Genomic DNA, 25,835 nt, shown 5'->3' on the forward strand with positions numbered 1-25,835 from the left:
ATCTATACACACATAAATAGTACTATGCAGTACATATTATATATGTACTATATACTGTTTTCTTTTTCATTATTCAGTGGCAGATTAAGATAGTTCCATATTTAAATCCCAACTCAGCTTCTGATTTGGGATATGTGAAGAGCATAGAAAATTTAAATTTTATCCATTTTGATGCATTAGTAATTGTTTCCGTATAACCTCTGGCACCAGTAACCATTCTTATGTATAGAACCATCAGTCTGGGGCCAAGAGTGTGAGAGTACCCAGAGCTTTAGAATTATGTTTTATAAGATGATGAAGAAATCAGTCCCATTACCTTTGGCAAGATCAATTTATTGAGTGTTTTCCTGGCAAGAAGCCAGTTAATTATTATATCCACCAAATATGGGACCATAGTTATTAGTATTTTGGGGGGGGGTGGTAAAAAATACATAAAATCTGCAGTCTTAACAAGTTTAAGTGTGCAGTTCAGTGGTGTTAAGAATATTCACATTGCTGTGAAACAGATCTCCAGAACATTTTCATCTTGCAAATCTAAAGCTCTACATCCATTACATAAAAACATTATTTTTACCTCTGCCTTCATCCCCGGTAACTACCATTCTACCATCTGTGAACTTAATTACTTTAAGATACTTCAGATAAGTAGTTGCCATCAGCATGTGTCTTTTTGTGACTGGCTTGCTTCACTTAACATAATGTCCTCAAGGTTTATCCATGTCATAGTACGATAGCATTCTTTTCCTTTGTAAGGAAAGAAAAGGCTGAATAATATTCCATTGTATGTATGTACTGTATTTTATTTATCATTTGTATTTTTTAAGAAGTTTATTTATTTTTAAAGTAATCTTTACATCAAGGTGAGCCTCAAATCCATGACCCTAAGATTGAGTCACACATTCTTCTACATGAGCCAACCCTAATATTACTATTTTTAAGGTTTTTTTGGTGGTTTGTTTGTTGATTTTCATTTTTGCCAATTCAATACTCCTTAGGACTTACCAAATTGTTGGTAATAAAGAGTAGAGTGCAAATGAAATCTAAAGAAGAAATAAAATAATTCAAGTGAATCGAAGTTTACTTCATAGACACTCTATAGAGGTTTTTGCTCGGAAATAAAGATTAACATGAAGCTTGGCTAGTAAGTGTTTTTAGGCATTCATTTTGTGGTTTCTGGCCTTTGGCATATACATTTTTTTTTAATTTTTTATTTATTTATGATAGTCACAGAGAGAGAGAGAGAGAGGCAGAGACATAGGCAGAGGGAGAAGCAGGCTCCATGCACCGGGAGCCCGATGTGGGATTCGATCCCGGGTCTCCAGGATCGCGCCCTGGGCCAAAGGCAGGCGCCAAACCGCTGCGCCACCCAGGGATCCCGGCATATACATTTTTTATTCATTATTAGAAGTTATCTGTATTATTGTTAAGAGCAGTTTTAATATTATTGTTTGTTCTTATATTTGCTGGGTAAATACCACTTTGGGCTCAGGATCTCACTGTAGCTTCATTATTACACTTAACTACTTGCATCTGGCTAGTTACTATGACCAGTTTTAGTTTCAGTCTCACTGAAACCAAATATAGGATTGATATTTGAAAGTTTTGGAGTTAAATGAATTCTGACTTCTACAAATGTAATATTCATTTCATAGTACTTTAAAAATATAGTTATGACAAATGAAACATTTCATATTGGTTAGAATATAAAATGATGTTCCAACTGCTACAAATAGGACATTCAAAATACTATATAGATTAGATAGGAAAAACAAATGAGCTAGAGCATTGTTTTTGGTTGTTTTAAGTTTTTTATCTTTTTTTAAAGATTTTATTTATTTATTCATGAGAGAGAGAGAGAAAGAGACAGGCAGAGACACAGACAGAGGGAGAAGCAGGCTCCTTGTAGGGAGCCCTGTGGGGACTCGATCCCAGGACCCGAGGATCAGGCCCTGAGCCTAAGGCAGACTCTCAACTGCTGAGCCACCCAGGTGTCCCCCCAGCATTGCTTTTCAAAGGATAAAGAACCCCTAATTTTAATTTGTGCTCAAAAGATCATCACTGTTTATTGGAAGTATAATCAAAACAGACTGAACGATTAAGAATGATTTAATTCTGATATTTGCTTTGCTTTCAAGAGGAGAATTTTTTAAAAGATTTTATTCATTTGAAACAGAATGAGATCGCGAGAGAGTGCATGCATGCACAATTTGGGAGAAGGATAAAGGGAGAGGAAGAGACAGACTCCCCACTGAGCAGATTGCCAGACTGAGGCTCCATCCCAGGACCCCTGGGATCATGACCTGAGCTGATGGCGAACATTTTAAGGGACTGAGCCACCCAGGCCCACCATTTATATTTACAATACCAGAAACAGCGATCCACTTCCCCCTTCTCATTTTATTCAGATTATAGATTTCAGACAGTATTTGTTTATGCTCTACACATACAGGAAGCATGTAAGGCAACAGCATTCCCATGTAGTTCTCTTTAGAATTTTAACATAGTAGATACAAAAATATGAGTCTTAGCTAGCTATAACTCTGTTATCCATAAATATGTTCAACTGAAATTCTCAAGGTAAAATTTAACTTCATGGAATTTTGCAGTCTGTTAGCCCCACTAAAAAAAACAAAACAAAACAAGACAAAACTCAGTGAGAAAGACACTAAAATGAGACCAACTCTACATTTTTCATTTTGTGTTGTCTTCATTTAGTGCAATTAAACACTTTAAAAAATATATTTTGCATCTTTATTCAAGTATTCACTTTCATTATTCTCCTGTTTTCAAACCTTAAAATATTTGAAATATTGAACACTTTTTTTTCTCACAAAAGAAACAGACTCTTAAGAATCTTAATACACAGAAATCGAGGTAGTTTTCAACTTCTTGCTTAGAGTATTAGTGGACTTTAATTGTAGCCCTTAGAATTAAAATAGGTAAGATACAGATTTTATTTCTCAGGAGCAGAAGTGATAGTGAAATCTGTATATTGTGAATTCACATTTCCTCCCCCCATCCTTTATTAACTGTCTTGAATGCAGGCCCAGTAGCTCTGTGACATTTGCAGCTGTTCTATGACATCATAAACCCCATCTTAAGAGAACCTAGCTACGGATTGGAGGTAGTCTACTAGGTGCTAATCAAGTGCTGTTACAACATTGTGAGGTTTTCCCAGTTACGAGTGTCATTATACGGATTTTTTAATTGCAAAGCCAAGTAAGGCTGTCAATTGCATCATCTTAACTTCAGATTAACTACTGTCTATAGTGGGGTTGTTGGTGGATGTGGTGGCATCAGCATAATCTATGTTTCAGGCATCCTATAGAAGAGGATTATTCAGGGGATCTGGAAGAAAAGGTAAATATGTTTACTATGAGTTCATTCTACACACTTTTAGAGTCTCATAAAATATAAAAATTATGAAATATAAAATATACCCATTTTTATTTTTCTGTTTTTCGAACAACTGCCTACATGACTATTGGAAGCTGATGAATATGCTGATAGATCTTCCTATGGCCTTTTCCTTCCCTTCATTTAGGCTTTTTATGCAAGCGTTCCCTCCTCTGAGAAGTTTTCCAACAAGTGTATTTTGATTAGCTTCCTTCCAAACTACCCCTGCCTTGTCACTCTCTGATCGCTTACCCTGCTTCATTTTTCTTTAAAGAATTTAATACCACCAAAAATGATGTATTTGTTTTGATCTATTTTCTGTCTCCTGATTTAGGAGAGCAGAAACTTCTCTTGTTCACTGTGATAGCCCTACTGTTTAGACTGGTCCACACAGCAGGCTCCTGATAAATATTTGTCAAGAGACGAAAAGACTGAGTTAATTCATAAAGATGACCTGTTTCTGTGATATTTTTTGCATTTTAAGTCTTGGAATGAATATTTGATGTTTATAAGAAGTGTTTCTCTATTTCTGCCTACAGTATGCATATTTCAGTTCAGATGGACTGAAGTTTGTATCCCTAGTGCCTTTTAGGAAAAACTATTATCTTTTTCCAGAGCTTCTTTAGAATTCTATTTGCACATTATGAATAAAGTAATTATAGTACTCTTAAAAGATTGCTCTTTCTTAGCATTTCTCAGATCTTTGTTTTCTGTTTCTAACGCATCAGTCACATAATTCTCCTTGCTTATTAACATTTCTACCTAGTTGCCCTATCATTGCTTTCAACCTAGCCTACCTAAAACTGAGTCTACCACTTTACACAAAACAAAAAAGATGCTTCTTTATTGGCCCACTTTTGGTTTTGGAGCCTCCATGCATGTTCTCGAATCATTGCCAGTGTTCCTTCTATGCCATCTGTGTACAATACCCTACTTTAAGGACACTGTAGATTCTGTTATGGCCCATGGTCAGTATAATACTATAGTAATACTAAGATGCTTAGGGAGGGAGCCACATGAATTTTTTTTTAAATTAATAACATCAAAGTTTAGCCTGTTAACTTTACCAATACAGCTAAAGACCAGTCACCAGTTTTTGGCAAAACCAGTGAGAATAGAATGTCTGAATATAGAATGTCTCTAGATCTAAGGGTTTTTGTTTTTAAGGATACATCTGAATTCTCTCTTTAGGGTATGTCATCTGTGCAGGTTCCCAGCCTGTATTTCTGTGGTTTAACAAAAGAGTTGTCTCATGAGCTTTTGTGCTGCCCAGAGTTTGGATATAGAAAAGTTTCATTGTAGTGATAGAATTCCTATAACTTATCTCCAGAATTCTAGGAGTACAGTTTTGTGTTAGTAGCTGCAACTCCCTTTCTATAGCAGGTGTTCTTGACACTAAGTCATTTTGATATGAGTGATTATTTAATAATTTAAAATCTTGAAAATTATACTTCAAAGATAATTAAAGCAACTTAAAGCATGATTTATATTTATCAAAACCTCACAGATCTTTCTTGAGTTGTTCAGTTCTTCAGAATATCTAATGTCTTTAAAGCTGGGGTATTTCCCCACAAAAAGTGAATGTGGCATCTCAATCCACAGGTCCAGTCTATAATACTTGTACTCTTGAGTATAATCCATATTATATTTCACCCAGTCTCTGACAAGCGAACTCTCTATCAAGCTTATTGGATACTGTGGTCTGGCAGTGCTGCTGTGGTGTAGTTGAAAGCACAGCCTGCTTCAGTGCTCAGTTCACACTGTGAGCCAGGGCTACACTGGGATAGAGCAGCAGTTTTCAAAATGTTTAGAGACCCCAGGAGGGACTTTGAGGAGATTTTCAGGAGGTTTGGGAGGACCATGCTGTTTTCATAATAATGCTAAGATTTATTTGTCCTTTTTCTCTGTATTGATATTTACACTGATGGTGTAAAAACAGCAGGAGGGGGGTAAAGCTGTTGGCACCTTAGCATGAATCAAATCTGTAGCGCGCATCAAACTATACCAGTAATCATTGTATTCTTCACTATCATTCACTTGCAGGTAAAAAAATAAAGTCAGTTTCATTTACAATACCCCAGTAAGGTGGTAAATGTTACCAGTTGTAGCAAACCTTGACCCTTGAGTACATGTTTTAATATTCTGTGTTATGAAATTGGTGTGTTTACTGAAAACATTTCTGCTGTGTAGCAAAGACTGATGGTGTTTGTGAAGAAAAACACATACTTGTTTGAGTGGTGAAATGGACTAGCTGGGTTTTTCCCCACAGGATACCAGTTTTTTTTTGTTTTGTTTTGTTTTGTTTTTTCAAAATAATGGCCAGTAGCCAAACTATGGCTATTCAGACTTGAGTGTTTGGAAAATGTTTTCTTGAAAGCAAACGAAGTGGGCTTGTCATTTAAAGGAAAATGATTGACAGCGTTTATGTCAATGATAAAATTCAAGCTTTTAAGCAGAAGTTTTGAATTTTGGAAATCCTGCATCTGCCATTGTGAGCTTGATAGCTTTTCAGTATTTATAGTGTTCTGATAAGATTGCTGTTGATTTTAATGAATGAGGTTTTCTGATAAAGTATCATGAAATATGTCAGCATTTGGGAGATGTGCTTAACTCAGTGAGCCAATATTTTCCAAATAACTACTGCATGATGTTACAGAATTATGCATGGGATCCATTCGAAGTGCAGGGTTGGTCAGTGGATTTTAATATAACTGGTACTTCAGATTCCACGTTGTAACTAATCTTTATGAAACAACCACATGTTGAGTTTTGGTGTAGTAACAAACAATAATATCCATGTTTTTTGGGAAGAGCTATTATAATACCCTTCCTTTTCTGATGGTTTATCTGCGTGAGGTCCAAATTTTCTTCATAGATCAACTAAAATAACATATTGCAGCACATTCAGTGTACAAGTAGGTATGAGAATTTAGCTGATTTTAACTAAACCGATGTTAAAAGAGTTTTTAAAAAAGTGAAACATTGGGACACCTGGGTGGCTCAGCGGTTGTGTCTGCCTTTGGCTCAGGAAGTGATCCCAGAGTTCTGGGATCGAGTCCCACATCGGGCTCCCTTGCAGAGAGCCTGCCTCTGCTTGTGTCTTTGCCTCTCTGTGTGTGTGTATGTGTGTCTCATGAATAAATAAATAAAATCTTTAAAAAAATAGAATAAAAAATAAAATAAAGTAAAACATTGATAGTCTGGTCACTAATTTTCTGTTTTTGGAAAATTAATTATTTTTAATAAAATTTGTTTATGTTAGTATAAATAGTGGAATTATTTTTGAGGTATAAAACTTTTTCAGTTTTAATTTCTAATATGGTAAATATTGACACATATAACCAGTGGTATGCTGTCTTGTAAGAGCCAACTGCCTGCATCATTTCCCAACTTTGTGTTCAGTGTCATCTGTTGGTAAATTGAAACCTGCCAATAGTTGGAGTTTTTACATTGCAGACATCAGCAAACATTTTAAATCAAGGTTCTCCTTTCCCTAAAACTGACTGTTAAACGTTTAGGGCACCTACTAGATATAAATCACATAAACAAAAACTTTGTTTTTTTTAAAGATTTTATTTATTTATTCATGAGAGACACAGAGGGAGATTGAGGCAGAGACATAGGCAGAGGGAGAAGCAGGCTTCCTGCAGGGAGCCTGATGTGGGACTTGATCCCAGGACTCCAGGATCACACCCTGAGCTGAAGGCAGACACTCAACTGCTAAGCCACCCAGGCATCCCTAAACAAAAACTTTTTGAGTCATCAGTAATTTTTAAGAATGTAAAAGTATACTGAGAGACTAAAATAGTTTGAGAATTATTGTGTGGCAAAAGGAGTACCTTTTGGAAGTTGGTCCACAAAGAGGTGGAAGCCTTTTTATTCATATAGGTTTATCTTCTGTGCTGCTTTGTGTGTGTGTGTGTGTGTGTGTGTGTGTGTGTGTGTGTGTGTAGTTTTTTTTTTTTTTAAACTTCTGGTTGTTAAATTTATTGGTTTTACTATGGCATAATCTTTTTCTTTCCCCTAAAATCTAAGGTAGACGATAATACTTGAGGGGCAAGTGTGCTAAACTTACCCCTTGGGCTACATGTTGGGTGTCTCTGCCGTTTTCCGTCTATTATGTAGGCCTGGCTCAAGCTGTGACTTCTACACAAAGCCTGTACTTATTGCTCAGACCCATTCTGATCTTTCTGTTCTGTACTCACATGAATTTCATGGCCTGTACAATGGAGCAATTTGTTCTATACTTTGTGGTGTGCTTTTGTTTCTTAGGTGTTAATTTTATCAATTCTACTTTCTACCCTAGTGCATCTAGTACAATGCTCATCACATATGCTCTCTTGTATGGGTGAAAGATTTTTACTTTAGATTACCAAAGAAGTTTGCTTTCTAAGGAAATTTATAAATAAATCTTACAATTATTTGTTATAAACCCAATTTTTAATAATTGTTTTAAAGTATAAGTAGATTGGAAATCATCGGTGTTTCTTAGAGTGAGGCCCTATACAGAGGCTTCCTTCAAAGTTTGTTTTAGATCTTATGGTTCTACTACCATTCATGATAAAAATTGGTAGCTTATTTCATTCCCTAAGTCTTTGACTCTTTTGAGTAAGTCATAATGAATAGTGAAAAAAGTAAAATGAGGCAAAATTTCTAAGATTACACTGGCCTATAGGATTAAGTTGTTTACTAATTAGAAAACTTGGCAGGAAAAAAAAGAAGAAAACTTGGTAGGTTTTGAATCCAGGGGGCTGGAGGTATTGGGTTTTGCTGGTAGGGATCTCTGTTGAAAGTTCTCAGGGGTGCTGGGAGATGGCTTTACTCTCTTTGTGCAAGCTAAGTGATGACTCTGGCCCTTTCTGTAGTTGCTGGAGCTAGTGAGGAGGAACGGTGTAAGAAGGACATGCCAGCTCTAAGGCATGTGCGTTCTCTGGATCAGACACACTAAGGGCATAAGAAGTCCTGGAATTCCTCTGGCCTGTGCCTTTTTTGTGATTATGGGGACATAAAAGTAACTGTGGTTTTCGTTAGTAGAGACAAAGCATTAGCTTGCATCTGGAGTAATACCAGTATATCGTATTTCAAATTTTTCATTTATTAAAAAACAATTCACCATATTTAAGTTCTGTCTCCAATTTCTCTGAGAAAGTTAGGATAGTTTATACTCTGGCCTAAATAAGGATTCACTGTTAGTGGTCACGAGGTTGTAGTGAGGTAGTTTAACTGCTTTAGAACTTTGTGCTTAGAACATTCTTAGCCACCGAAGCATGGGAACCGAAAGTGAGGAGCATGGGTTCTTTAATATCTATCACATCAGAGAATGACTGTTCCAGGACAGTAACCACCTCCTAATGGTAAGTACCCCAGTGTGCTTGGCATTTCTCAGAAGCAGAAGGAAGGGAAAAAATGGCCACTCATAATAGTGAATGGTATTTCTTTTAAAAAGCAAAAAGAACAGAAAATGATCCAGGCATAATCCTCAATGATGATCATTTTTGCAGGTTTCTGTAGCTGGATCAGGCACCGGAAGAGGCTCCCCAGCTGTAACTCTAGTACAGTTACCTTCGGGCCAAACTGTTCATGTCCAGGGAGTAATTCAGACACCACAGCCATCGGTTATTCAGTCACCACAAATACAAACTGTTCAGGTTAGCTTCCTTCCTAGATGATTTGCCTTTGACTTTCTTCAGTGTTTTTTTTTTCCTTTTATTAATTCATTTATCATTTTTGTATAGCTTTTATGTTCACGTCTTTTTATCAGAAATTTGGAGGAATTTCCTTTTCCTATGTGAAGTGCATTGTGCCCTGCTAGACACATAGATTTGACTTAAGAGTTGCAGTTTGTTGTTAGCTCTTGATTTATAGGATGAGTAATTGCCAGATGAGTAATTCTTCGAGTTGTTGCACTGTGCACAAACTTAGATTTATTTAGCAAAGCTCTCCAGTGGAGCTTAAAAATATTTTGAGGATTCTCTGAAGATGTCTGATTAACAGAGTAATATAAAGATTACCGTTTTCATGAATACTCACATTAGTAGGTGGGTGGAGATTTAAGTTTATTTTTGTTTAATTCAGTATCTCTAACTTGTAGGAAACATAGGATATCTTTGTCACCTTAGTATTATGCTTCTACATCACTCACCCCTCTCAGATGAAACCTTGGTTTTTGTAGACAGGTTATTGTGACTGTGATCCAGATGTATGTTTTATTATTTATTATTATCAGAGTTGATCACAAGTCCTTAACATTTCTTGAAGCTAAATTTTTTAAGGTTTTTATTTTAATTCCACTTAGTTAACATACTAAGTGTAATATTAGCTTCAGGTGTACAATATAGTGATTCAATACTTCCATACAGCTCCTGGTGCTCATCACAACAGGTGCATTCCTTAGTCCCCATCACCTATTTCCCCCATTCCACCACCCACCTCCCCTCTAGTAACCATCAGTTTTTCTCTATAGTTAAGAGTCTGTTTATTGGTTTGTCTCTCTCTCCCTTTTTTCCACTTTGCTTATTTGTTTTGTTTCATAAATTCCACATGAGTGAAATAATGTGGTATTTGTCTTTCTCTGACTAACTTATTTAGCTTAGCATTATCATACTCCCTAGCTCCATCCATGTTGTTGCAAATAGCAAAGTTTCATTCCTTTTTATGGTTAAATAATATTCCATTGTACATATATACCACATCCTCTTTATCCATTTATCACTTGATGGATACTTGGCCTGCTTCCACAATTTGGCTATTGTAAGTAATGCTCCTATAAAATCGGGGTGCATGTATCTCTTTGAATTAGTGTTTTTGTATTCTGTGGGTAAATATCTAGTAGTATGATTGCTGGATTGTAGGGTAATCATATTTTCTAGTTTTTGAGGAACCTCCATACTGTATCCCACAGTGGCTGCATCAGTTTGCATTCCCAGCAACAGTGCACAGGATTCCTTTTTCTCCACATCCTCACCAACATTTATTGTTTCTTCTATTGTTGATTTTAGCCATTCTGATAGGTGTAAGTATGCATTTTTTAAAGCATAGTTTTTGATTATTGAATTTATTTGTCCTTTTTGAGGTCAGTTATCCTTTAGATGTTGAAATTATTTGAACATAGTTGATGACACAAAGATCAGTGAGGAAAACACAGGTGTGCACACTTAATCAGTCTTGTCCCTTGCATATATGAGTAAAATTTATTGCAGAATAAGGATAAAGGCTGCAACATGATATTTGAAGTAATAAATCCACATACATTAAAAACTTAGCTTTGCTACACAAGTATCTTTTCAAAAGAGTAAGAATCATTCTTAGCATTGTCTCTTTTTTTTCCATAATGACCCTTGATTCCAAGAGTTTCTGACTCTTTCTGACCCTGATTATAAAACAAAAAAGTCCTTCCACTCTCCTTTTTGAATGATGACTTTTATTGGGGTGCAGATATTTCTGCTCAAGTTTGAACTTGGCTGCTATTGATTAGAAACGACAAATACCCACTATTTGCTTCAGCGTGGAGGGATCTGGAGGGTATTGTGCTGAGTGAAATAAGTCAATCGGAAAAGGACAAACATTATATGGTCTCATTCATTTGGGGAATATAAAAATTAGTGAAAGGGGATAAAGGGAAAGGAGAGAAAATAAGTGAAAATATCAGTGAGGGTGACAAAACATTTCCCACCTAACTCTGGGAAATGAACAAGGGGTAGTGGAAGGGGAAGTGGGCGGGGGGTTGAGGTGACTGGGTGATGGGCACTGAGGGGGGCACTTGGCAGGATGAGCACTGGGTGTTAGGCTATATGTTGGCGAATTGAACTCCAATAAAAAATAATAAAAAAAAAAACTTGGCTGCTATTGAAAGTATTATATTCAGTAGGCTTTTTTTGATTTTGTCAAGTAGGTGATTTAATTATCTTTGTAGAGGTTAAGTGCCAGTGGATCTTGAGTCTTAGAATTCCCACTTTTTGAACAATGGTCAGGTCACTTTGTCTGCATGAACTTCAACTTTCACATTTCTAAAATGGATAAAATAGTATCCTACCTCACATAAGGGGTTATGAGTATATGAGACACGTGTGAAAGTGATCAATGTTTGGTGGCGATATATGATTGCTGATTGCAACATTTTTTCTAAGTTCTATTCATCGGTTCATGTACTTATGTGTAGGGCATCCATGACCAGAATGTATGGCCATATTGTGTAAATGAATCTGTATATCAGTGTGCCTTGAGAAATATATATTCCTGCATGCATTGTTGACATTTAAATAAATTCTTTTTGATTTTGCCTGAATCAAATTCTCCTGTAATTGTAAAGTTAAGTAAGGTGAGTTTTATAAACTCAGAACCCCTAGGCCCTGAATAATAAAGGCTAAACATACTGAGAGCTCTCATGTTATTGTAGAGATTCATTACTTTCGTTTTCAGACTTTCCTTAAAATCATGTGATTTTTATGTGCTTTGAGAAATGAAATCATGCTTAAAACTCTGATCTTTCTTTCTTTTTTCCTTATTTTGACCTTCAAGACTTAACCACATCAAGCCCCACCTTCCTTCATGTCATATAAATCCTAACTTTAATCAGGCTTATTTACTTGTTTGCTTCTCTGAACCTATCTAATGTCTAGTTTGAAAACGCAGCTCAAGTAAGCAGTGGTATTGTGAAGAGGGCAAGGAGGTCAAGATGCTTTATTCTTCCTTTGTCACTAGCTCACTCCGTCCCTAATGGATTTGTAAGAGTAGGTTCAGGGTGGAGATCTTTTCTTCGGTCTTATGTAGCTTTTATGTAATCCTTTCCTGTGAAGCTTCAATCATTCCAACCACTTTGAGTTGCATTCCTGTAGTATTTATCACCCGAGCCATACCTGCTGTACACTGAAGTGTGTGTGTGCGTGTGTGTGCTCCCTCTCCTAAGGCAGATGTGCGGTGTACTAGTGCAGGTTCACTGTGTTGCGGTGCTAGACGCTTTCCCAGCCCCTGGCTTAGTGCTGCCCAGAGGCCCATAAGCACCGTTTTTTGAATGAAGGAGATCATCTATTTTATGATGCATTTCAGAAACTCTTGTATTATAGGTAGCAACAATTGCAGAGACAGATGAGTCTGCAGAATCAGAAGGTGTAATTGATTCTCATAAACGTAGAGAAATCCTTTCACGAAGACCCTCTTATAGGTAAGTTATTTAAACTTCCTAATATAATGACACTCCAAAAAGGGAGAATAATTATGTATCAAACCAATTTATCCATTATAGCTTTGCTGTTTTAAATCTCATTCAAATATCTTGATTATTTCTGTTGTTAAATTATGTTTTAGAAAAATACTGAATGAACTTTCCTCTGATGTGCCTGGTGTTCCCAAGATTGAAGAAGAAAAATCAGAGGAAGAAGGAACGCCACCTAACATCGCTACCATGGCAGTACCGACTAGCATATATCAGACTAGCACGGGGCAATACAGTATGTATGCTGCAATTCGCTATGATACAGTGCTAGCTTTAAGTCTTCTCTAGTTACGTTGAAGCAACTTGGGTTTGACATTAAATTGTTCCATTTTAAAATGCATCATAATGTCTACACTATGTATATTGTAGAATGAAAAGTACATGTTAAAGAAGTGAGAGATTTGTACTGACAGCTGCCATAAATTTTGAAAAGTAAAAAAATTTTTACTGAATATAGAAGAAAAATTTTGGGTAAAAATAAAGGGAGGGTTTGCCTATTTATATGTTTATATTCATGTCGGGTAAAAGTTTAAAACTTACTGTTTTTTGTTGTCTTTATAAGATGCATGCGAACCTAAGATATAAATGTCTGTAATTCATTCTTGTTGGCTTTTGTTACCAACAATTACATATTATGCTTACTAATCTAAAAGAGGTACATGATGTTCCCTAAATTATGTTTTAAATGTAATTATGTTTTCATTACTCTGTTAATTTGTGCTACAGCTTTTTCTAGAAGAGAATGGAAAATGATTTATTTTTTAAAACTACAGCAATTGGACAGATCATTTTATTTGAAATTTTAAACATCAAAAGCTGTAAATAAACAGATACGTTCACATTTAGTCTTGTGCATTTTAATGGGCTGTTAATCTTGTGCTTTTTGCTCTAATTAAAGCACTGACTTTTTTTTCCCCAAATCAAGTACATTTGAAATACATAATACGCTTTAGTAAAAAACAAGAGCTAGGAAGAAAAGCAAAAAGGGGGAAGAAAAGCCAGGAAAAGGACATAAAAAAAGATTTTTTTAAAAAAAGCTATTTAGGTAATGGAATATGTGTGGTATTAAATACTGTGTTGGCTTAAATATGATGGTAGGATTTTAGATATGTTTTGTTTTCCCTTTATTTTTTTAAAGATTTTATTTATTCATGAAAGACAGAGAGAGAGAGGCAGAGACACAGGCAGAGGGAGAAGCAGGCTCCATGCAGGGAGCCTGATGTAGAACTTGATCCTGGGACTCCAGGATCATGCCCCGCACCGAAGGGAGGCGATAAACTGCTGAGCCACCCAGGGATTCCCTTGTTTTCCCTTTAAAAAACAGCAATACCTAGAAAAATCGTGAGTCTTTAAAATGTAGCTGTTAAAGCAAACGAGCTACCCTTTAATATATGGGAAGGTCTTATAAAGTAATTAGTTTTTTAGAGTTTTTTATTTTGGTGGTGGTAGATTTGCAGTATTAAACTAATTTTCATTCGGCAATTCTGGTTCCTCAAGTAGCTCCTACCATGATACCTAGCAGAATTGGGGTATAATTTGTCCACAGCCTCTATGGGGTGCCGAGTGGACATGTCCAACGTCAGTGTTAGGAAAAGGAAGCAACCCACTGTGTCTGTAAAGAGTTAGACCTTGAGGTTTTCACTGTAATTTTTTAAATTACCTCCCTGATTTATATACCTTTTTGTCCAGCCCAGTGGGAATATATGGTGGGAATTTTAGAACTGTAAATCAGAGTTTGCCAGCTGGAGTGCCCCTGCAGTACAGCACACAGGTACAGGGGTGTGAGCACCTCATGCCCTCACTCCCTGGGGTGGCTGGACAGGGTTGAGGCTGCTGTGGAAACTCCTGGTTGTTCAGGTCTGGTCTTGAGCAGTGGCTGTACACATACTATCATTATCTATTTGTGACGTGATAGGGAAAAGGTTGGAAATTACTGATGAAATAATGCTGAGACATCTTAAAGTTTGGGGGGGGTGATCTAAGATGCTGTCATCTTAAACATTTCTTTGGCATATCCCAATACAGCTGAGGAATTTATAGAAATGGTCATCTCTTTACAAGTGATACGGAAGGGGCTGTAGATTGTTAGTTGAAATTTGAAACTGTGAAAACATTGGATTGAGAGAATATTGAAGCTAGAGATGATGTGGGGAAGGCACCAAGCCCTGCCATTCACTAACTGAATCAGAGAGAGAAGCTTCATTTTCCCATCTCAGGGTCTTTGAAGTGGGAACAATACTAAAATTGCCAAACTCTGGGGTTAGTGTGAGGATAAAAGTAAATGACAAGGAAAAATGGTAGAAAACAGACATGCTACTTTTGACACAAAACAGAAATGTAAGGCAGTGTCTCATGCGTGAACTTTCCCTCCAGGTAGCAACAAAGCCTTTATTTCATGTGCTCTGAGTGTATACACTTGCAGCGGGGGCCTGGCGGGAGACGTCAGTGTGGGCACAGGTGGTGAGAGCAGAGTCAGGAGTTACGGTGGAGAACAACAAATCGAAAGTTTAGAAGTTAGGTGTTTATCTGTTTGCCACATTAGAGGGACTGTCTCTTGTTGAGGTTTCTTAATTTAGACCCATACAGTATGATCCTGGCAGTTATTAAAAGTTGTGATTATTCTGTATGTGCTGTCTGCAGATAGAAATTGCCATTTGTATTGCTTCATGAAAAGTGATACTGCCTTTGCTAAAAATGCATCTCTTAGGCATTTAGTGATGTTTATGTTGATAACTCTTCGGAAAGGTGAATACTAACATTTAATGTGTTTAAAAGACATTTACTTTCATTGGAGGGTAAATGTATCTTTACATATAGACAAGATCCATTTTCATTAATAGTATTTCTTAGTAGGAATAACTTAATAGATACTAATGCTTTAACATTATTCCTGGATATCTAGAAAATGAAATAATTGCTGGTGTCCTTTGGTTTTTAAGCCAGAGAAGTTTATTTTACTAGAATTTTTGGAGATTATTCTGGGTTATTTGTATGTACCAAATATACCAAAGAAGTTTATTTTACTAGAATTTCTGGAGATTATTCTGGTACAGTTGCATGTACTTCTCATAACCTTTTACTGTAAAATGTGTTTTTGTAGGTTTTTCTTGCTTCAACTTTTATTTATGGATGACTTTCCCCTAAAACTTCACTTTGTTTTTTTTCAAAGATGATTATTTTAGATTATTTTTAATTTAATATAATGAGTTAGTTGGAGCTAAAAACAAAAAGAACTATGCGACTTTGTCAAAGTTGAAAAAATAAAATAAAAATTAGTGTATTCAAGCTTTCTCATATATAATCAGATAAATTTTTAATAGTTGAAAGTTAGATATTTGACAGAAGTTGACCTTATTTTTACAATTTATTTTTTTAATCCCAGAAACTAAGAAGTGAAAGTTAGAATAGGCTACTCCCTGGGAGTAGTAAAAGTAACTCTAAATAGATAGAGATTCATTATTGCAACACCAAGTAAGTCAGCTACACTTGCAAAATCTTTACTGGAAGTACAGATCTTAGTGATAGGTTTGTTGTAGGCCAATTAAGTCATTCTGGCCAAAGAAAATCTGTTTTGTTTCAAGAGAATATTTCTGAAAGATAGCAGTTCAGATAATCTCAGATTTAGCAAAGAATGTTACTTGTTGCATAAGGGATTTTAAATCTGCATTAAATGGAAATAAATTTCATAAATATATAGTAAAAGTGACTGAAGAAATTTATATGTTTGCAGTTTCTTAATTAATGAAGTTTTCTCCAAAGACAGTCTTTTTTTTTAATTTTAGTCCCCCACTCTACTATACTTGACCTGTTTCCTTACCAGTTAAGGACTATCATCACCCAAGATTTTTTGTTCTAAATGTCCCTTGTCTCTTTGCTTGTTCCTACTTTATTTTACTAGGAAACTTGTTAGAATGAGTCTCTGTTAACTCATCTTTACTGGAATTCTTATACACTAAAGGTAAGTGGATCAATCCAAAATCCACCATTATAAAAAAAGATCTATGTGAACTTTGTGAGCTAAAGAATTCAGAATTCTCAGGAGACTCATATGAATAAACACTGATTCCATTTCTTCATAAAAGGAATTTGCGTGATAGATGTATGCATTCTAAAGTAAATGCGGTCGCACTTATAATTCTTAGTAGTGATTTTGCTTACATTCTCCCAAAATAATTTTCAAAGCAAACATAGAAGGTATTTCCTTAATGTAAATCTGGCTTTTTATCTTGGTGTTGCTACTCCTGTTACAACAAGAGTCTCTTTTAGTCTCTTTTGGTTTTTAAGGCACAGGTACTCACAGGTTCTATTCCACACTCACTTTTTAAATTTAAATCTGAGAACTCACTAGCATAAGGTCTGCCGTTCTTTATAAAGTTAACTCAGTGAAGTTTTATTTATGAGGGTTTTTTTGCAATTTGGAATAAAGATGGTTTTAATTATAATTAAACATTTACATGTTTATATGTTTGAATTAGCTCATATATACAGGTTTAGGATTACAAAGATGTTAGTATCAGAGGAAAAGAATCCAGGTGGAATCTTAATTTAAATAAATTCTACTCCTTCCTCATTTGGTCACAAACTCTTTTTTGTTTTTGGTTTTTCTTTTTTAGTTTTCCACCCTTATTTATCTTTCTTTTCTTCCTTCTTTGGTGATCATACAAGACTTTAAAATGTTGCCTTTTTAATTAAAATTTTTTTTTACCAAAATTCTCGAATTTTTATCCCACACATAATATTTTCCTTACTTCTTTGATATTAATAGCTTTAGGAGAAAAGTGTTCAATAGCAATGAGTAGAAGTAACAAATTTTTTAAATATGGTTTTGTAAATTAGGAATTGTTAAAGAATTTATTGCCTACACTAGTTGATATGATATCATACTGGTTACTGTGATGTATGGTAAATTGGGGATGGAGAAACCATACTTTGGTTAATACTGATTAGAAACTAAATATCATGACTATATAAGGTTGTACATAGACACAATTGTGTAACCCCTAAAACCAACTTAGTAGAAAATTACTTAGTAAGTTAAGGAATTACAGTCGATCTAGACAAATTCTTAATGTAAGGTCAGTGTGTCCAACATTCACCCTGTGGGTATAGGGTAACCTACATAATTATGGGGTAGAGCTTACCTGAGACTAGAGAAAAATAAGTTAGCTAATGCCCAGAACAACTGGGACAACAGAGCCTAACCTCTACCCACCATTACTATGAGCAGTAACATACTACTAGCAAGCTTGAATCAATTAATAATGGACATTGAAGTAGAATTTAATTGATTATGTAATCTAGCTGTTCAATTTTCCATTTATTTTGTCAAACTAATGTTATTAAGGATTACTTAAAAAAGGAAAATCAGAATGCATTAATCTAAAATAAAAACTGCCTGAGTCCCAATCTGTTTTCCTAGAGCAGTATGGACTCATTGTGATCAGCAGTGTGGCCATAGGTGTAAAGTTTTATGCTTCAGTTGCATGTGTCAGTCTAAGAAATCATTAATAAAGCCTAAAGTAAAATTAGTAGGAAGTACAAAAGTATTTTATCTTCATTGGTTACTAGTGGCCTACATATGGGCCAATCATTTTATTTAAAAATTATTAGCCAGACATGATGTCTGGGATTTGTTTTGAAATATTCCAGACAAAAAAAAAAAAAAAAAGGTTGGGATGACTGGGCAGGGAAAAATAGATGACACAAAATTCTTTCTACTTTTATGTTTGCTAGCAAATTTTCCTAAGTTTCAAAAACATAATTAGGTAAAACAAAAAATGTGACTAAACTCATTAAGTTAAAAATTCATCTTAATTTTTCCTACTATTTATCTTGATGTGTTTATTGAATACACAGATTTTTCTATCCTTGAATATTTTGTAACCTGAAAAGTTTCCTCTTTAAATCTTGAATACACACACACACACACACACACACACACACACACAAAAGACCTGATTCTTGTATCCCGAAGCATCGGTAAATCTTGTTTATTGTCAAATGAGAGGTACCATTTTGAATGGGAAGGTCTTCTGTCATTTGATAATGCCAAAATCAAAAGTGCCTTTGGTATAAAAAATAAAAGCTAAGCTAAAGTACAAGACTTATCAGCAGAAATGTTTCCTCTAGGCCTATCGTGTGTGTGTGTGTGTGTGTGTGTGTGTGTGTGTGTTTACCTCTGTTTTCCATGTCTAATTATATAATGACCAGAAAATAAAATGATGAGAGGAACAGATTCTTTATATATCAACTTCACAATGTGAAAACAAAGAAGTTTGGTTGGAACTATGAGGAAGCATTGAAAAAAATAAAGGGTGAAAAAAAGAAAATATGAAAAGAAAACAAGTGAGGGCCTTTGTTATCCACCTATTTCATATTCTTATCCTTGGCGACAATGACTCTCAACTTAAATATTTTTTACTAGTCTCAAAGCTTGTTAATTGTATTGGCATTGAAAATTAAGTTCTCTAATTAGAATTTGAAGCCATACTTTATTTAACTCTTCTAGATTCACAAGTGGATTAAGTTGCTTATGATATAGTCTGCCTTGAAGAAATTCAGCATTTATTGAGTGCCTGCTGTTTGCTAGGCTTTGTGCTTCTTCCACATTGTGGTTACACAGCCTGTGTGTGTTCTTTCTAAAGCACTATTTCTGTAACACCAAACTAATTATCAACTAAACACACATTCAGATATATGGTAACATATGAAATGCAATCATGTCCAATCATGAAGACCTGAGGAAGCAATAGCTCTTCTTTTTCATGCTTCTCTTTTAAGAAAATAGACATAGTTAGGTTTCTTCCAAACCCTTTTGTTATAAAGGTTGAATCCTGAGACCCTTGAAATCTTGTTTTTAAAACATGTACAGAATATGATGCTGTACATGAGCTAAATGAAGAAGGTGATATTACATAAATTTCTCAACCTCAGCACCATTAACATTCTGTAACTGATTCTCAATCTGTTAATCTTATCCTAATAGTGGCCTGTCAAAGAACAAAGACACAGAGAATGCATCTTGCAGAAATCTTTTTCAAAATGTTAACTCATCTTTCTGTGTTAGGCCCTAGAATCTCAGGTCAAGGAACTAAAGATTTGTTGTTGCTCTTTCTTATAGTTGAGACAGGTTTAAACAATCAGGTGTTCACCTACATGGGTCTTTGCTTGGATACTGTTGAAAAGATACTGTTTACTTACCAGCTAGGTAAACAACAGAACTCATCTGCTAATGCCAAAAATTGTAAAGCTCTTAATCCAGTTCCAAGTAGGAAATATTCAACATACACTTTGACACACTACTGTAACATTCCTGTAAGACATTCATGTTAACTTACAGGTGTTGTGTTATTCTTTTAAAAGCATACCCTTTGGTTTCACTTCATCTGTGGTACTTAAACTAAAACATAGAATTGTAATATTTATGTTTAAGTATGTACAGAACTCTTCAGATATTTTAAGCAGTGCTTATTTGTCTATTAGAGTGAAATTTAAAAACAAAACATTTGATCAGTTGTTCTTTGGAAACTTTTGGTTAATATGTTAACTTTTAAACATGACTGGCAAGTGTTCAGAGGAAGTCCACCTCATATTGTTGCCATTAGCTGCAGTTATTCAAGATACTTGGTACAGGTAAATATTGTAGCACAAATTCTTTCAATAGTTGTATTTTAAGATCCTTTCCAACTTAACATTTTATATTTCAGGATTCTCCCGATATAGTCAAAATGGTAAAGGTTACGGTTTGGTAAACTTAGCATTTACAATCAAAATACATAGTAATATATATTCCATTAACAGCTACTTTGTTTAAAAAAAGCTACTTTGTTTTGATGAGAAATTAGAGTAGTTAGTTGAATGAAGATATAAATTCATGGTAATTCTGATGCTTGATGGGATTTTACTGACTACTTTTTAATTATTAGAAGAATGCTATTTATCTATAACTAAGGACATCTGAGAGAATGGAGAAAATCAAGAAGCTGGCTTTTCTCCCTGTCTGCATCTCCACTTTTCCTCTTAAATAATTTAGTGGGATGGATACCAGGGAGGAGGCAAAATCTATGGGTTCTATGTATTTCAAATAATTCTGAATAAAAGTTATTTTCAAGTGTTCATGAGCTTTTTCAGAGTGTTGTCCCATGAAGAAGGATCTCCTTATCAATTCAGCGTAGAGAAATAAGGGTAAACTGATCATGAGCAGCATTGGTAATTAATAGACCCACAGTATATTCTTCCAGTATGAGATTATTAAAAATGAATCTTGAAATTCTCTAATATTTCTTTTCTTTTTCTGTTAAGTTGCTATAGCCCAAGGTGGAACAATCCAGATTTCTAACCCAGGATCTGATGGTGTTCAGGGACTACAGGCATTAACAATGACAAATTCAGGAGCTCCTCCACCAGGTGCTACAATTGTACAGTATGCAGCACAATCAGCTGATGGCACACAGCAGTTCTTTGTCCCAGGCAGCCAGGTTGTTGTTCAAGGTATATTTTATTAATCTAATACATTTAGAATACCTGTGCATCACTATATCACACCAGTTAGCGGTGATTTTGTAGTTTTCTGAAATATATAGGAGGCAGATTTGGGAGGGGGCACTTAAAAGCTTGAAGAAGGAATATTTTAGTACATTTGATAACACATTGAATTATATGGTTTCGCTTTTCTAGCACGTTTTATTGGCTCTAAAGAAAAGTTCAATTCAGAGTAGCACGATGGGAAAAAAAGACCTGGATACATGAATGAATTTGTACTAATTCATATTTTTATTCTGGTCTATGAAGATTTAAATATCCAGTGCATGGTGCACTGAATTGGGGGTTTTCCCCAGATGTGACACTCAAGTCTCATTTCTAGACATTTCATGTCAAAACAAATGCTGATTTTTTTTTCTCTAGACCGTTCTAGTATATTTAAAGTTCAGGTACCCATTCTACTTCATATGGAAGTAGTAAAATAAAACACTTGGGGGTGTAGCCCTAAGCTTTTAGAGTAACCTAAGATTTCAATTAAATTCGAATATATGATTATTATTTGAATATATATATTATTTTAATTTCATTCAGTTTTGCTCATAATAACTATAATGTGTTTAATACAAATTGCAAAAATCCTATGTTTTCATTTAACTGTATTCTTGGCATTTGCTTAGGACGTTTGATGTAGCACTAATTTTAAAGGGAATAATATTCATTCTTTTGGTTTGAAAGTTTTGCAAGTATGGAAAAAAGCAGATTCTGATTAATGAATTCTTGATAATTAGCTTTACTCTTAGGTATTTGGGGGATTAATATGGACTGTAATAAAAGTGTATCAGGTACTGAGTGGTACTTCCACTCCATTTATGGAGTAAAAAAAATTCATAGTACTTTTCTAATACTTTGTTTTCTTTTAATTGTAAAATGAAAGCCACCTGTTTTATTTCCCCCGATTCTCATGAATCTATGTCTAAATAAATAACCATAAAGACTCATCATTTTTTCTAATTTATCTTTTTTTATATGGAAAATCTACTGTAAACCCGATACTTTAATAAGAAGAGCTTAAAAATGTTTTATGTTTTGTGTAGATAATATACTAATGAGTTTTATGCTTATGGGGTTTTAAGAACTCGTTTTCTTCTATTAGTCACAGAATATTTTTCTACAATAACTATATTAGCTAGTTTTACCTCTTACATTTATGTCAATTCACCTGAGGTCCACTTCTGTATAAAGTATTAGGTTCGGAATTCATTTTCTTTTTTTTCCACATATAGCCAGTTTTCCCCTACTCATGGTTTGTCCTTTCACCATTAACTTATACGGTGATATTAATTATATAGTAGGTTCTTATGTACACTTGGATCTGTCTCAGGACACTCTATTTTTTTTTAAGATTTTATTTATTTATTCATGAGAGACACACAGAGACAGAGACAGAGAGGCAGAGACAGAGGCAGAGGGCAAAGCAGTCTCCATGCAGGGAGCCCAACGTGGGACTCGATCCCAGGTCTCCAGGATCACACCCTGGGCTGAAGGCAGGCGCTAAACCACTGAGCCACCCGGGCTGCCCAGTACTCTATTCTGTACTGTTGGTCTCCTTTTCTTTTCTTTTTTAAAAAGATTAATTAATTTATTTTAGAGAGAGAGCAGGAGGGAGGGGCGGGAGGGAGGGAAAGACAGTTGTAAGTGGACTCCATGCTGAGCATAGACCCCCCAGACAGAGCTTGATCTCATGACCCTGAAGTCACGACCTGAGCTAAACCAAGAGTTGGAACCTTAACTGCCTGTGCCACCCAGGCACCCCTTCTTGGTCTCCTTTTCTATATGCCAGTACCATACTGGTTTGTTATCTCACAGGACAAGGTTCCCATTTTTATCTTTAAAAAAATTCTTTTAGTGGTGATTAGGTTATGTGAACCATTATTCTTCAATATGCATTTAGAAACTCATAATGAGGTTGTATTTAATGTATAGAGTAATTTAAGGGAAACTGAAGCCTTTTTAAAAATTGAGATATAATTGACAGATGATAATTATATTAGTTTCAAGTGTACAATATAATGATGTGACATTTGTTTAAGATGCAGTAAGTAATCACCACAATAAGTCAATAATCTAGATAACATTTACTGCACAGTTAAAAATTGCTTTTTTTTTTGTGATGAGAACTTTCAAGATTTACTCTTTTGCAACTTTCAAACAGACAATACATATTATTCACTATAGCCACCATACTGTACATCACATCCCCTAAACTTGTTTGTTTCATAACTGGAAGTTTGTACCTTTTGATCACTACCCATTTTGCATACTCCCTCCATACCAACCCCTTCATGCCCATCTCAGGCAGCCACCAGTCTGTCCTCTGTATCTCTGGGTCCTGGGGGTTTTGTTGTTTTGAAGATTCCACTTGTAGGTATGATCATATGGTATTTGTCTTTTCTCTGACTCACTTCACTTAGCATAATGCCCTCAAGTTCCATCCATGTTGTCACAAATGGCAAGATTTCCTTCTTTTTTATGGTATAATAGTAATTCATTGTGTGTTTGTGTGTGCGTGTATACACACTATATTTTCTTTATCCACTTATCAATTCATCACTCAGGCTGCTTCCATATCTTGGCTATTGTACATAATGCTGCAGTGAACATGGGGATACGTATATCTTTTCCAATTACTGTTGCTGGTTTTTTGATAAATACACAGTAGTGTGATTGCTGAATCATTGGGTAGTTCTATTTTTAATTTATTGAGGAACCTCCATACTGTTTGCTATAGTGGCCACACCGATTTACATTCCTATGAAGAATGTACCAGGCAGAGGAAGATCTGACGTTTTCATAATGTTAAATTGACCTGTTCCAAAGCATAAAGTGTCTAATTTTTTAGATCTTATTTTAACTTTTTTTAACAGTTTAAAATTTTTTCTCCCTGGAAGTCTTTTATATTGTTAAGTTAGTTCCTAAATGCCTGATGGTTTTTGTTGCTATTATCAATGATACATTTTCTAGTCGCTGCTGTGAAGAAATATTACCGACTTTTCAAAAAGTTTTTTATTTATGAATCTTGCCAAACTGAAATTATTTCTAATCATGTGCCCACTCTTTGTGAATCTATCTGTGATGGTACATGAATGTTTATATCAACCACAGGTTAGGTGTTTGTTTCTTCCCTTCCAATCTTGATTCCTTGTGTTTTCTTTTAATCTTTTCCTTTCCTTTTTTCTCTTCTCCTTAAAATAATGATAGTAGGGGTCCCAATTCTCTGTTACTCACTTTCTATCACCTTCCATCCTGTCATTTCATTTCATTCAAAGGTCACAGCAATTCTTTGCAAGTTCTCTGTCCTTATCTCGATTGATCCCTCAGCAGTGTTTAACACTGTGAACCTCTGCTTCCTTCACTTCCCATAGTGATACTCTATTCTCATTGGATTTTTCTTCTCTCTCCTATATCTCTTCCAGTCTCCTTGATTGGTCTAATCCTCTCTGCTCATGTCTTCAGTGTTAGCTGGTGTTCGTTAATATTGGGTCCTGGGCCCTCTTCCATCTGACTGAGCACTTTCTCCCGGATGACCTCATTCCTGCCCATGGCATCAGTACACTGTCACCATGCCCCTGACTCCAGCTGGCTACTTACAGGTCCCATGCTCATGGCTCTTTTTTTTTCTTTTTAAAGATTATATTTATTTATTCATGAAAGACACAGAGAAAGAAAGGCAGAGGCAGAGGGAGAAGCAGGCTCCAGGCAGGGAGCCTGATGTGGGACTCGATCCTGAGACCACAGATCACGCCCCGAGCCAGGGGCAGGTGCTCAACCACTGAGCCACCCAGGTGTCCCTCATGCCCACCTCACTTCTCCTTTTTACCCTATTTCAGTAATGGAGTCCTGCCCAACCTGTTGCTTCAGGCTAGAAACTTGTGTGTCATCCCTTCCTCCACTCAGATAAACCACTCATCCTTCCATTCCTCTCCACTCCTGCTCTCCCAATCCTTCTTCCAGCTCCCATCTCCTCTGCCCTGAAGCTGGTAGTTGTGGAGAAGTTTCCTGATCTTCCTAATCATGCCAGAGGTGGTAGATCCCTTCTTGGTCCAGTTTTTTGAGAATTGTACCTGAAAGTTCAGGCTCCCTTTCTTCATCCCCTCCCAGTGATTCTGGGAGCTACTAATATTTCTTAAAAACAAATGTCTCTGCCTCCAACGTTTTCTTTTTTCCAGTATACTCTCAATTCTGCAGTTCAGAGTGGTATTTCTAAAATTAAAATCTAATCATGTCAGCCTCCTGTTGAATTATTCAGTGAATTCCTGTTACTTGTTACACAAAGTCCAAAATCTTTAACATGGCCCAAATCTCTGCTTAATCTAGGCCTTGCCTCCTTTACTAGACTTCTCCCTCTCAACTTCTCTCTCTTTTGTGATGCAGCTCTGTGCTGGATTTCTTCATTTCCTGTGATATGCCATGCCGTCTCTTCCTTTCTAGGGCCTCACACTTAGCCATTTGCTTGACAGGAACAGTTATGCCAGTCATTTGTAATATTCATGCTTCCTCTTACATAGTACTTCCTCTAAGAAGCCTTCTCTGATCCTGCAGATCTGGTTTGGATAGCCTACTGTATGTATCTCCTGAGCGCATGTGTAACATGCATAGGCAATAACTTCTGTTTGGATGGGGATCCTTAGTATCTAGCACAGTCCCTGGCATATGACAAATGTTTAATATAGCCATTTCTTAAATGAAA

At 35.6% G+C, this 25,835-nt stretch overlaps 1 protein-coding gene across 18 annotated transcripts in view; it reads left to right on the forward strand.

The window, feature by feature from the left end:
• Nucleotides 1–25,835, forward strand: part of CREM (cAMP responsive element modulator) — a 71,481-nt gene that overhangs the window by 28,964 nt on the left and 16,682 nt on the right. For 5 of the 18 annotated variants that reach the window (XM_041765704.1, XM_041765706.1, XM_041765707.1 and 2 more), the window contains 4 exons: nucleotides 8,898–9,044; nucleotides 12,459–12,556; nucleotides 12,700–12,842; nucleotides 20,909–21,097. In XM_041765704.1, coding sequence (XP_041621638.1) covers nucleotides 8,898–9,044; nucleotides 12,459–12,556; nucleotides 12,700–12,842; nucleotides 20,909–21,097 — 577 coding nt within the window. Of the gene's footprint in view, nucleotides 1–8,604; nucleotides 8,751–8,897; nucleotides 9,045–12,458; nucleotides 12,557–12,699; nucleotides 13,453–20,908; nucleotides 21,098–25,835 lie in introns of those variants that run through there. The other 13 variants (XM_041765709.1, XM_041765712.1, XM_041765708.1 and 10 more) reach the window with 5 other exon arrangements.

This window comes from Vulpes lagopus, chromosome 8, assembly GCF_018345385.1.
Source record: "Vulpes lagopus strain Blue_001 chromosome 8, ASM1834538v1, whole genome shotgun sequence".
NCBI classification, from domain to species: domain Eukaryota; kingdom Metazoa; phylum Chordata; class Mammalia; order Carnivora; family Canidae; genus Vulpes; species Vulpes lagopus.